This window comes from Bos indicus, chromosome 8 (assembly GCF_029378745.1).
Source record: "Bos indicus isolate NIAB-ARS_2022 breed Sahiwal x Tharparkar chromosome 8, NIAB-ARS_B.indTharparkar_mat_pri_1.0, whole genome shotgun sequence".
NCBI classification, from domain to species: domain Eukaryota; kingdom Metazoa; phylum Chordata; class Mammalia; order Artiodactyla; family Bovidae; genus Bos; species Bos indicus.
Window position 1 is genome coordinate 9349122 of NC_091767.1, and position 14030 is coordinate 9363151.

Sequence of the window (14030 nt, forward strand, 5' to 3'; positions counted from 1 at the left end):
TTGTTCTTCAAGAGAAACATGCCTGTGATATATTCAAGACTTAAAATTCTTTTTAGGACTATGAGTGATTTAAGTTTTTCCTTTCTGTTTTCTCAGGTTTTGTAAATGTTCTCTAATGAATATGTATTTTTGGTGCAATGGGGAAAATAAATTTGTACTAGAAAAAAAATGACTCTGATTTCTTTGCCTTTGCCAGAGGGTAGTGGTAGAGAGTTAATTTGCTCTGGGGCCTGCAGAGATGGCATATATGTTTTTTGTGCTATGATTAGTGGTTGGGAGCAAGCACATAGCATTCATCATATGGATCTTTCCAGTTCAATTTTAGAGAACTATTCAGACCTCACAATTTTTCAGTCATTTTAGGTAATTTTTTTTTTTTTTAAGTATAAGGGTGGTTAAAGAAGGTTTTTGTTTTTCTTCCTAAGGAATGTGTACCAGTGACTTTTACATGTACAAATAGGAAAGCTAGTCTGCTTATGAGTGTCATCATGGTATTTGCGTATATTCCTTATTTTGGGCATTTTGCTAAGTGCTAGGGTTTTATTATGAGCAATGGAAAGAGGGCTGTGTATTTAAACTTCTCAAGGAGACAGTAATAACTATGATTTCTACTTTTTTAGGATCTGGAAAATCTTACACCATGATGGGCACGGCTGACCAACCTGGATTAATCCCAAGACTCTGCAGTGGGCTCTTTGAGCGAACCCAGAAAGAGGAAAATGAAGAGCAGAGTTTTAAAGTAGAAGTGTCCTACATGGAAATTTATAACGAAAAAGTTCGAGACCTTCTTGATCCCAAAGGGTAAATGACTTTGAGGTTTGAATGTTATGATACTAGAGACTAAAGCAGACTTCATGAATTGGCTTAAGAGAAATGTTTTATATTGAACTTTGGTAGAGAGTTATTTATCTAGTTCCTGTCTTTGGGATTTGTTTTTAATTTTATTAAGTGGCTTCCTGCAGCTGGTTCTGGGCTTTTGAACTTGGGCTGAGTTGGGCTGGGAAGCATGGTTGAGTGGCATGTGTTTGGGCTGTATACCGCCTGTCTCAGATATATTCAAAGCCACAAAGAAAAAATACGTAATGATAGTTAACTTACTGTGTATCAGGATAACTGGTATCCTTCATCAAGTAGGGTGTTTCTTTGTTTTAAAACAAGAAGTTTTGGATGGAATTCATCCATTTATTTGCAGGCTGTGAAGTGAGGGAGAGGCATAATCAAAAATAGTGAAACCTGGACTTCTAGAGGGTTCGTTTTAATGATTCTCAGAAAAAGAGACTGTCCCATTTCATGGCCTAGACTTTGGTTTTTTCCTTATGTATTTAAATTGGTTTTATTTAATACAACAGCGCTAACCTCATAGCCCTAATATTGTGATTTGACCCTCATCATTTTTGTGGCGTAGACTTTGAAAGAAGTGGCTTCAAAGTGTTAGAAAGCCTTCAAAAATGATGGCTTCACTCTGCAGTCATAACTGAAGCTAATGAGGAAGATAAGTGGGTATCTGAGGAAATTTGCTCATTGCACAGAGTTCTCAGAGTTCAGATTTTCAGGAAGTGCAACAGTGGAGAGAAAGAAACAGATACTAACCGCAGCTTGTGGCTTATTGCTGTAAGAACAGTATTGGGGAGGTCAGAGAGCCACGTGAGCTGAGGCTTACAGAAAGTGTGGAGGATGCCTAGGGCACATCTAGTTATGTTTGGGTGAAAAAGATGATCAGGGAAAGCTGGTCTTAGAAGCAGTGAAGTCAGTGGCCCTCCATCAAGAGAAAACCAAACTGATCAACTCCTCACAGGCCTCTTGATTTCTTTAACAAAGATAACTATCTGCAGGCCTTTCTGAATGAGACTGAATTGGTACTTAGTGTTTCTTATTTTTTTGGCTCCACCACGTGGCTTGTGGGATCTTAGTTCCTCAGCCAGATGTATAATAGAACCTTGGCCCCCGCACTGCCGCGGGCTCCTTGGCACTTAGTGCTTCTATTCAGAACCTTACGTGCATAACGTTTATCGAGCAACCCCTGGGTGCCAGGCACCTTGCAGTCGTAGATGAAGAGCTCACAGTGGACAGAATGGGAGTTTTTCTTTATTTTTCAGACTTTAAACTTTTTGTTTTGTATTGCGGTATAGCCAATTAACAACACTGTGGTAGTTTGAGGTGAACAGTGAAGGGACTCAGCCATATACATGCATCCATTCTCCCCCAAACCCCACTCCCATCAGGCTGCCACATGACACTGAGCAGAGTTCCATATTCTACACAATAGATCCTTGTTGGTTATCCATTTTGAATATAGCAGTGTGTGCATGATCCTCCCAAACCCCCTAGTGATCCCTTTCCCCACCAGCACCCATAAGTTCGTTTTCTAAGTTTGTGAGTCTCTTTCTATTTTGTAAGTTCATTTGTAAAATTTCTTTTTAGATTCCACATGTAAGGGATGTCATATAATATTTCTCCTTCTCTGTCTGACTTATTTCATTCAGTATGACACTCTCTAGGTCCATCCATGTTTGTGCAAATGGCATTGTTTCATTCTTTTTAATGACTGAGTAGTATTACATTGTATATATGTCCCATGTCCTCTTTATCCAGTCAGATTGGGAGTTTTGGAAACAAACAGTTATGAAATCAATGCAGTAATGCTTTTACATTGTAAAGGAGGCTTACACAAAATAGGTGAGAGCAAAGAGGGACTGACCAACTGTCTTTGCCCAGGAGAGAAGGGACGATTTCACTGAGAGTGCTTGATGAATTTTGTGCTGAGTAGGAGTTTATTACTGAGAAGCTGGGTGAGAAGAATTCAGGCATAAAGGACAGCTGTGCCCGAGTGTGGAGGCGTGGAGAAGTTGAGGATTGGAAAAGGGACCCAGCTGTTCAGTGGACTGGAGGACAGATGTACAGATGTCAAAATAGGAAACCAGAGTCCACAGGGAGGAAGACCATGGCCTGGGTATCCACGTTTGCTAAATATCGTGCCCCATACTTTTCCTGTTCTGCCTTCAATACTTTTTTCTTGCACCTTCATCTCTGAAGAGCATCATTTTCCCTGAGACCCTAGACCTACTCTTTCCAGAAATTCTTAGCTGACTTCATTCTCATGTTTTATACTCCACAGTGCTTTTGTGAATAGCTTGAACTTTGCGTGCGTGCATGCTTAGTCGCGTCTAACTCTTTTGCAGTCCCATGGACTGTGTCCCACCAGGCCCCTCTTCCATGGCATTTCCCAGGCAAGAATACTGGAGTGGGTGCCATTTTCCTATGCTAGGAAATCTTCCCAACCCAGGGATCGAACTCCAGACTCCTGCATCTCCTGCATTGGCAGGTGGATTCTTTACCACTGAGCCACCTAAGCCCTAACTTGAGCTTCACTATCTACGATTTGCTAAGTCTTTAATAATATCTTATATGTTTGTCTTGTGTATAGTTTAGTAATTAACTGCATGGGCTTTGGAATCACCTGGCACTGGATTCCGGTCTTCTACTTGTTACCTACTGAGCAAGGTCCTTATGCTTTCTAGACCTCATTTGTCCAGAACGGGTGATAACATTATATAATATCTCAGAGGGCTGTCATGAAAGTTAGACTGAGATCTTAGAATATTTACTGGCTCATAGTAAGTGCTCAGTAAGTGTTAGTTGTGGTTGTTTCCTTCATGAGTTTCTTGAGAATTTCTGTAGCGTTTCTGAAGAGCCAAAGTGAGTGAATTAAAAGCTCTATGATTCCTTTTCAATGAAGGATTGTTTGAGACCTCGTTACTTTATTCAAGTACTGATTTTATTAATTCACCATGTACTATGTGTAGTAATGTAGTTATATTTTACTCAAGAGATAATGCAGTATGCACTATCTTTAAGAAATAGGGGAAAATGAAAGGAAAAAAGTTGTAATAGAATATGTATCCAGAGATCAGAACTAAGTTGAATACTCTATGCACTTTTATATACAGTTTTATAGTAGTAAGTTTTGGTGATTGATCCTAGGATACTGTAGATTCTAAATCATTGGAAAATAATGAGTTACATAGAACAAGACTCATTTCTAATCTTACCATCAGTATTCTTTTTAAAAATTGCAGTGTTTAGGGAATTCCCTGGTGGTCAAGTGGTTAGAACTTGGCACTTTCAGTGTTGGGGCCTGGGTTCAGTCCCTGGTTGGGGAGCTAAGATCACAAAAGATGCATGGTACAGCCGAAAAAAAAAAAAAGTAACGTTTATACTTTGTGAGGAGCTTTTTTCACATAGAGTTAGTAAGTAACATATATCCTTATTATTTTTTGGTTGATATCATTAAGTATGCTGTAAGCTGTAGGGTTTTGGCAGGTTCCCTTGACTGGTTTTATTAGTTCCTTGTTTGTAAGAGGTTTATTTATTTATTGTTTAACTCATGAGTATTTAGTTTTACTGAATCATTTTTCAGTTTATTGAAATCATTTATGGAAATGGTATTTTTGTTTCCTCTTTAGTCTTATCATTTTGATAAAAGACATGAGTCTTTTCTCAATATTAAAACCACCTCGCAGCCGCGGGCAGTCCAGTTTTATGTTTTTGACGCGCTGTTAGATTCCGCCTGCTGTCTTGGTCTTAGTCTGTCTGTGTTTGTCTTTATTCATGATTGAGACTGGCCTGTCGCTTGCTTTCTGGCGCAGTTTACATTTATCTAGTTTTCTGCTCTCTGCGCCGCATTCTGTGATGTGACCAGCAGATTGTTTGTATTTATTCCACTCTGCATTCTTTGTGGTAATGGACATCCCACAGTGTACCCTTTTGAACTATGTGATATTTTACTCCATTATGAAGTTTTTCTTACCAGTCAAGAATCTTAAGTTTTGGTTTAAATTCTTCTGGGATCAAGTCTGTTGTTTATTTGGGATCTTTATTGAATTCAGTCTGTATTTTTATGGAGCCGTGGTTGAGTCCTTTCCTAAACAGGTTATTGTTTGAAAATCGTTTCTTTTGTTTTTAACGAGCAGAAGCCGTCAGACATTAAAAGTCAGAGAACACAGTGTGTTGGGACCCTATGTGGATGGACTGTCTAAACTGGCTGTCACAAGCTACAAGGTAACAGCATCCTTTATGTCAACTACTGAGATTCACGGTAGCAAATTTTGTTGTTGCTGAATTTGTGATCTTTTTTTTTTTTTTTGCAATTAAGAAAGTTATAGCATCACTTTAATAAGTCAACTTTTTTACAAAGCTCTTTATTAAAAAGCTATATCTGGTTATTAAGTCGGTTTAATTTTGAGAGATGGTATACATGTTTGCAAGGCATACCTATTCATCTATTGTGAGACATTTTTTCCATAGTTTATGAGCTCTGAAACTGATATTCCTTATGGTTATATCTTAAAATGATAAATAGCAGAATTTTTTTCTTCCATAGTAGTACATAAAATAATGATGTTGCTTATGAATTTGGTGATTTAATGAAATTAAATATGAGTTGAGTAGTTGGCATTCAAAGCCTGTTTCTAATTTGAAAGAATCTCTCAATGGCCTTTAGTTACTAGTTCTCTTCATTTTCAGACGTCACAGTTATGCTTTGTGTGAATCTGTTGGGCTTCCCTCTTTGGGGAAACGGGGGTGGTGTGAGCCATGATGTAATATACATTGAATTAAAAGTTAGAGACTTTTGATTTGGTGACAGTCCTCTCATGTGACTCCTGTATGACTCTGGAACGTCTACTCCATCTCACCAAGCCTCTCTGTCCTAATTTTTAGAATGGAAATTAGTTTTATTGTCTTGACTGTCTTTTGAAGTAGATTCAGGAGTTCCTTTGTTCATGGATCAAATTCTGTCATTTGGTCAATGGTACTTGTTTAGTAAACATTTATTGAACACCTCTCCTGTGCCAGACATTGTGCTAAGTGCTGAAGAAATAAAAAATGAATGAGGTCCGTTCCCTCATAAGATGCTTACAGATGTTTTAAAGGTATTATAAAAAAACATGATTTTAAGTGCAATGAGAAATGCATGTTTCAGGTTCATGGTAGTTTGAATGTGGAGTTCCTAACTTAAATGGATATGTAGATATCCAGGGAGGGTAGTATCCAGGAAGGCTTTTGGAAGAAATCAGATGAGTTGATGCATGTGAAAAGTCTTAAAAAACTCTAGGGTATCATGTAAATGTTAGGTATTATTAGAAATTTACCTATTAGGTAAATTTTTGTCTCATTTGCACATATGGCCAGACTGAGTTGCAGCGGCCTCTGAGCAGTGCAGTCCCTTATCCACTGCAGTGTGCTCCCCTAAAGATGGGGTTCCTTTACGGGAAAGTACAGGAGACTGGATAAAAGGAGGCACTTAGTGGACTCTCTCACAAGTGTATCTTTCTTGTTTCTCATTAAATCCCTGGAAGATAGATGATGTTGTAGCTCTCTTGTTACTTGTGTGCTTGCTAAGTCACTTCAAACAAATGTGTCGGATTCTTTGTGACGCTGTGGACTGTAGCCCACCAGACTCCTCTGTCCATGGGATATTCCAGGCAAGAATACTGGAGTGGGTTGCCATTTCCTTCTCCAGGGGATATCTTTGACTGAGGGGTCAAACCCACATCTCTTAAGTCTCCTGCATTGGCAAGTGCCACCTGGGAAGCCCCATTGTAATGAAACTAAGTTTCAGATTGCTTAAATAAATTTTTTAGAGCCTTTAACATTTAAAAAAAAAATGAAGATCCCATGATCTTTTGAGTGTATTATGCTGTCTCTGTTTTAGCTATAATGGTAAAGAAGTTTAGTAAGTCCATGAAGAAAATGAGTCTTGTTCTCATTTTTAAAAACAGGTCTGGTAAGATATGCACTAATTTAGTGATCTAGTGCTATGCCTGCGGGGAGGGGTTACAAATTATTTTTGTTTTCTGTTTAGTCATACAGTCTAATTTGATTTAATAACTTCTATTGCTATAACTAAATAAGCTAAAGATCTTCTAATTTCTAGGTGAGATGAGGCCTGGCAAGGCATGTTTGTCCATCTCATGGGACTTTGACATGCAGCTTCTACTCTTTTCTAACTCTTGGTCAGAGCTGACACTATTCTACACCTACAGTAAATGTATTTTCTTTGTGTTTTCAGAGATAGTATTGTTTCTTGTACTCTATGGGGCTTCATGTTCATTGGAAAACAGAATATAAACTCCAGCTGTGGCCGACTAAGCAGTGAAAATTGAAATGCATTTCGTAGCATAGCAGAGTGTTCATGTTTATTAGATGATAAGATGTGAGTCTGTGACTTGTTTCCATGTAGGATATCGAGTCTTTGATGTCTGAGGGTAACAAATCCCGTACAGTTGCTGCAACCAACATGAATGAGGAGAGCAGCCGATCACACGCGGTGTTCAAAATCACCCTCACACACACTTTATACGACGTGAAGTCTGGGGTAGGTATTCGGATGCATGACTTTTTTTTTTTTTTTCCCAATTTCTAAAGTGAATCATGGTTTATCTTATTCCTTCTGGTGTTAGATGACTTAAAGTTCTAACCAGACATGTGTATCAGTTAGGACTCAGGACAAGAAATAGAAGCCGCTCTAGGTAAGCAGAAAGGATTGAATGGAGGGAATTGGATAATGACACAGGTGTTGATGTACCTTCTGAGAAGTGGTTTCTGGATTCAGTCTCTAGAAATAATCTCCAGAACAGCACAGATCTCATCCAGTGAGGATAGTACTACTCTGTGGCCACCCCCAGACCTGTGAGTTCCAGGCACATCCCAGGGCTGTGACCCAAGATACAGGAGTCAGGGAGGCTGCCCTCTTAGAGCCCTGGAAGTTGGAGAATGTGAGCTGGGATACTCTTTGGAAAACTCATATACCCATGCTCCTGCTTGCCCGCAGAAAAAGCCAGAATGGGCTTGACCTCTACTGTGTTTCTGCCTTTTAAATTTGAAGCAAGAGTATCGGATTGACAGAGTCTAAATCACATCCTGAACACTGGCTGCAAGGGAGTCTGAGAAATGTAGATTTTAGCTCTCTACTCTCTTCACCTGAAGGAAGTTGGAACAGAAGCTATAGCAACTGATGGCCTATAGTCTCTGCCAAAGCATTTTTTGAACTTTAAACTCTGATGGCAGATTGTGTAAGCTAATAACACCCTAGCTGATTTAGTGAGGTTTCCTTTGAAGTGTTACCTTATGCTAAAAAGCTGAGTGTTAGAAGGGGTCAACAGAACCAGAGATATATATGCTTCTACCACACTGAAAACTTCTGTGTTGACTCATACATTTGTGTTTTCCTTCTTACTTTGTATGTGAATTTTTGCATATTTTATTATTACCCTGAAGTGAATCAGTTTCAAGTAGCAGAAGCTAAAATGATCACCCTGGCAAAATGCTATATTTTGGCAAGATTTTCATTTGCTGAGAGCATAGTTTTCTTCTTTTACCATCACAGCAAGATTAGTGTAATGACAGAAAGTTCTTTGTTTTCTACTTCCTTTTCAGCATAAAACAAAAAACATTCTGACATTTTTTTTTTCAAACCAAAAGTACTTTTGATTTGGGAAGCTGAATTCCTTTTTGTTAGTAACATGTTTATTTATGGAAATAAATATAAATGTATATTTTAAAAGAAAGTTTTAAAAAGTGATCCAGAAATGTGGTTTCTTACATTTCTTGTATTGCTGCTAAAGTGTAAAATATCAGTTATGTCTGTGATTTGATAATAGAATATTTTTGATAAAGGAAAATGTCAGTATATAGAAATACCTTAACTAGGAAAATATATAAACTTCATACCTGAAATTATGGAAAAGAGAATTATTATATGAACAATATGAAAACATTTTAGAAAGCATTAGGTTTTTGAGGAATCTTTCTGTTGGATAAAGTCAATTTCTTTTTTAATATCATAAGAAATGCAAATATTTTCCCTCGGGATTATTAGTGTATATGAAATTTTAGGCACAGTTTCATATATTAGAATTTACACTTGTAATGATTTTATATACTTCTCTGTGAAAGTTTTGTTAGGTTCCCTTCAAAATGTACCATTTTGGAGTCACAGTTTCTTTTTTTTGGAGATAATTTTCTCTCTGGATTAGTAGTTGTGTATGATTTTATATGTCTCTACCACTGGGCTGTATAGTTTTCTTACACTGTTTTATAGCAGTGCAAATTAATTTTAAAATGACAAATACGCTTTAATAAAGGATTCAGACAGTAAATTCATCTGGTAGAAATGTACCACTTTCTGTGTTCTTTAACTTTGAGTGTTTGTCACTTTGCTCCCTAGACTTCCGGAGAGAAAGTGGGCAAGCTGAGCTTGGTCGATTTGGCTGGCAGCGAGCGAGCGACGAAGACGGGAGCGGCAGGTGACCGGCTGAAAGAGGGCAGCAACATCAACAAGTACGTTGTCCGGAAGCCCCACTGCTTCAGTGACTTAGTAGCCCAGAAAGGGGACTGGTATAGTTTTTTAAAGAATAGGGTTCTGGAATGAATGAGGCTATAAAGAATAAATAGAACTTTTTTCATAGTATTTTTTAAGGGCCAAGCCTGTTCTGTGTTTTTTGAAGTGTCTGCTGAGACCCAGGAGCACAGCCTCAGTCAACTCAAAGGTTCCCCAAGGGCAGCCCTACTGAGGTTCGGGGCCTGGGAACTCTCTGTCCAGGGAGCAGTCCTGTGCCTGGTAGCATGCCCCTGACCTCTGCTCACTAAGTGGCACCGGTACCTGCCGTCCCCAACCCGGGTTATCTACAGATATTGCCAGTTGCTCCCTGTGGAGACACAGTCACCCTCAAGTTGTGAGCCACTGGTCTGAGCTACAGAAGAGAACAAATATAAGCTGAGTAGCAGACTCTTGGCATGGGTGTGTCTGAACAAACAACAGCATGTGTACTGACCACATTGGACTTTCCTTTTATGACAACTGTGGTCCTTATTTATACTAAGCTTTTACTTTATAAAATAATATTTGGTGCATCAAGTCCTACATATGGTTACATATTTTCTTGCCTTAAGCTAAATTAAGCCAAATTGCTAGCCCGTGTTAGTGGGCAGGAATCTTTTCCATCTTTGTGGCTCCCAGGACACACAGTGAGACAGGCATCAGTAACCAACTGGAGATCGTAAACGAGCATCGTGCAGATGCTATGCTCTTATGTATTTATATACGTAGGAATGTTTTTGCCTTGAGCTATGTTTTAGTTAATTGCATTGTGTTCTTGGCTTCCTTTCTTAAAGATATGTGGTATTTGTGTCATTATTTTGCCCTAGTGGTTTACAGCTTACATTTTCTTTATACAAAAAAAGATTGAACTAAGCGATTTTATAGCTTACAGTAGTAGTAGTAGAGGGTGTCAGCTTTTAGAGGTTGTGTGTTCTTAGCCTGAGCAGCACAGTGCTGACAGAAGTGCTATTCTCAGGGTGGCACAGGGGCACCTTGATGTTCAGTCTTTGTGCTTAAATGTGGCATTTGATGTGCTCGGGTTTTCACGGTTATTACGGTTTGTTGCACCATGCAGGTCCCTCACAACCCTTGGTCTGGTTATCTCAGCCCTAGCAGATCAGGGTGCTGGCAAAAGCAAGAATAAATTTGTTCCATACCGCGATTCTGTTCTCACTTGGCTGCTCAAAGTAAGTTGTCTTCAACCTCCTTTCTGGGATTCTCTTGGTGGTTGGTTAAAACAAAAGGAATAATAAAGAGTAGACTCTTGATTTCTCCCAATTATAATTTCCTACATCAGTGTTCAAATTGATAATCATTAGACTCTTACATGGCGTTATAATTTTAATGGATTAAGCATAGATTTCTTCCTGGTTTCATCCGAACCTGGAAGCAGTGGGGTTTGGGGCACGTGGAATCAATTGCACTGTCACCTCTAAGACTTGGGGACCAGAACAGAGCTAGGGCTAGTCTCGCAGCTGAGTGAGTCCTAAGAAAGGGGTTTCCACCGCCTTCCAGGCTCAGCTGCACTGCTCCAGCCTTCTTACTGACTCCTTTTGTCTGATGTACTTTTTGGACCTTGTTTTCCTGTTTAACTTCCAGACTACTCATGATCATTTTAATTTGCTTTTGGCTTCTTAAAGGTGTCAAAGGGTAGAGAGTAGAGCACACAGTCATTCACTGGTTAATTGATTTAGCGTGAATGAGAGAGATGGAAATGAGGAAGGAAGAAAACTGTATGAAGTGCTCTGAGGAGGATGTAAGGAAATGCTGGACACTCCTTGTCCTGTAATCCCTCAGAGTCTAGTAAGGGAGAGATGTGTGCACAGAACACTATACCACGAGTTGGTGATTCCATGGGAGAGACGGAAATGACATGTACTAGGAGTGTGAAGGGAGAGACTGTTTCCAGGGTTCTTCTAGTCTTCAGGGTTCCCTTTTGTCTGGATAGTCGCCATGATGGATTGGGTATTGGATTGGAAGTTAGAGGATATAAAATCTAGTGACAGTTTAACTCCTTATGAAGTTGCCAACCTCCTTATAAAGTTGCCAACCTCCTTATAAAGTTGCCAACCCGGAAGAAGATATTTTACCTTAATACCTTAATGCTCTTTTTTTGTTTGTTTGTTTGTTTTCAAGGAAGTCTTTTTAGCATTTTTACTTTTAAATTTTCTTGGCTGTGCCACATGGAGTGTGGAAATTTAGTTTCCCAACCTGAGCTCGAACCCACGTCCCTTGCACTGGAAGCTTGGAGTCTGGACCACCTGGGAAGTCCTGTACCTAATGCTTTTTAAAAAAATGTTTTTAAAATTGAAAAATAATTTTATAAGCCCTGTTTAGTTTTATGTTGGCCTGTTCTCTTGATTTTCTTGGTCAGGAATTTATTGAATACCTGTTACTGCACTAGCGGTTGAGCTTGTAAAGGTGAGTTAAGTGCCGTCAGCATAGTAAAGCACACAGCTTCTGAGTTATTCCGGATGTGTCTCGAGAACTGTGCTTATGAAGGAAGAAGGATTTCCTCCCTAGTTTCTACATCCTCTCAAAGGCTTGCTTAGTGTTCAACTTTGCTTTCCAGAACTCTTAACACTATTCGAGCATGCCTGATTAAGTGAAATTTGCCACAGTAGAAAATCAGGTAGATTACTTCCTTTGGCCAAAATGCAATAAAAATAGACATTAAAAACAAAAGGATAAACAAAATTTGATTTTGAAACCACTTGTAGGCTGATTCACATTGACGTATGGCAGAAACCAACACAATAAAAAAGCAAGTTATCCTCCAATTAAAAATAAATAAATTTTTTAAAAAAGAAAAAAAAAAACACTTGTAAATAACTCATGAATTAAAAGCATACGGTATATAAAACACTTAATTACTGAGGAAATAATTGTCTGGTCTTCTGTGTTAGCAATTTATCTTGAAATCTCATTTGTTTCATTTCCAGAAGAGATTCTCAATGAGATACTTCTTCCTCACACTTTTCAATAGAAACATCTCCTGAACATTCATGATAATTTCTAGATGTGCCTGATTTAAAAGAATATTCATTGCTTTGTTGTTCTGATGTTGCTACTTCAGTCCATTTAAACTAACACTAAGAAAAATCTTCTGTTAATTGACATAGTTAACATGGCCTAGGTTAATTATTGAGTGTCCATCCCATAGATAGGCTGGAAGTCAGGAGAGTTTGGGTCAGGAGAATCATGTGCCATGCCTCCTTGGAAGGCAGATGATAGTGTTCCCGTTTTACAGATGCGGCAACATATGCAGAACCAGCGAGTGAGAGAACCAAGACTGGGATCCAGGGATGACCTTGCTGCCCATCTGCTATTGCCTAGGCTGTGCTCTTCTTACCAAAGGTTTCTTTTCATTAGAAAGAAAAGAACTTACTTTTTTCTTTACCAAATTTGATAGAAACTGTTGAATGTTATTGAACTTGAGCAAAATTAAACATTAAAAAAAAAAAAGCTCACTTTATCTTTGATAAAATTAGGCTATAATTGTAACTTTTTATTGTGTAATGTTATTTATTTTTGGGTTTGTTGCTGTATGGGCTTTTCTCAAGCTGTAGTGAGCAAGGGCTACTCTCTAGCTGTGGTGCACGGGCTTCTCATTGCAGTGGCTTCTCTTATTGCAGAGCAGGGGCTCTTCGGTGCACAGGCTTCAGCAGTTGAGGCGCTGGGGCTCAATAGTTGCAGCTCCTGGACTCTAGAGCATGGGCTAAATAGTGGTGCATGGGCTTGGTTGCTCCACAGCATGTGGGATCTTCCCAGATCAAGGATCAAACCCATGTGTCTTGTATTGGCAGGCAGATTTCTTTACCACTGAGCCACCAGGGAAGCCCTCTAATTGTGCTTTCTTTATGTTCATCCTTAGGCTAAAAAAAATGCATAGTTTCTTTGATTGTTGGCATATCTTTTCTTAAAAACTACATGATTTTTTTTTCAATAAAGGCATAAGTAGGGCATTTATGTAAAAATATACCAGGGTTTAAATGGTTTTCCCCATAGCCTCTTAGAATCCACTGATACACATATCATTCTCCTTTGAAGTGCCTTCTATGTCCTTGTTGATTTTTCCTTCATTAATTCTTAATTAGTCGAACTCTCCTTCATCCTTGTTTAACTGGTACAGTTCTACTATTCTCTAATGTAACTTGCATGGAACTCATAAAATTGCTTATCCTTTATAAGATTTGCAACTTCTTTTTTTTTTTTTTTGCATTGTACATGCATTATAATTATGTTGTGCTCTCCATGTTACAGCATCTTAGAGAGAAACTGATCACACTTGGTGACTTGAGGGGGGTGGATGGATGCGATTGATTTTTCTCATAGGTGTGTTTGAATGCTTACTCATTCCGTCAGTGGTCAGTAGAGAACCATTTTGTATTAAGATGATTTTTGCTTATCTTTGCTGCTGAGTCGTTTCAGTCATGTCCAACTCTGTGTGACCCCACAGATGGCAGCCCACCAGGCTCCCCCGTCCCTGGGATTCTCCAGGCAAGAACACTGGAGTGGGTTGCCATTTCCTTCTCCAGTGCATGAAAGTGAAAAGTGAAAGTGAAGTCGCTTAGTCGTGTCCTACTTTTAGCGACCCCGTGGACTGCAGCCCACCAGGCTCTTCCGTCCATGGGATTTTCCAGGCAAGAGT

The 14030-nt window shown here is 39.0% G+C and overlaps 1 protein-coding gene across 3 annotated transcripts in view; it reads left to right on the forward strand.

Annotated features, from left to right (window-relative positions):
• Positions 1-14030, forward strand: part of KIF13B (kinesin family member 13B) — a 209989-nt gene that overhangs the window by 83655 nt on the left and 112304 nt on the right. For 2 of the 3 annotated variants that reach the window (XM_019965813.2, XM_019965815.2), the window contains exons 6-10: positions 621-801; positions 4971-5058; positions 7241-7375; positions 9227-9339; positions 10455-10566. In XM_019965813.2, the coding sequence (XP_019821372.2) occupies positions 621-801; positions 4971-5058; positions 7241-7375; positions 9227-9339; positions 10455-10566 (629 nt within the window). Of the gene's footprint in view, positions 1-620; positions 802-4970; positions 5059-7240; positions 7376-9226; positions 9340-10454; positions 10567-14030 lie in introns of those variants that run through there. The other variant, XM_019965816.2, reaches the window with a different exon arrangement.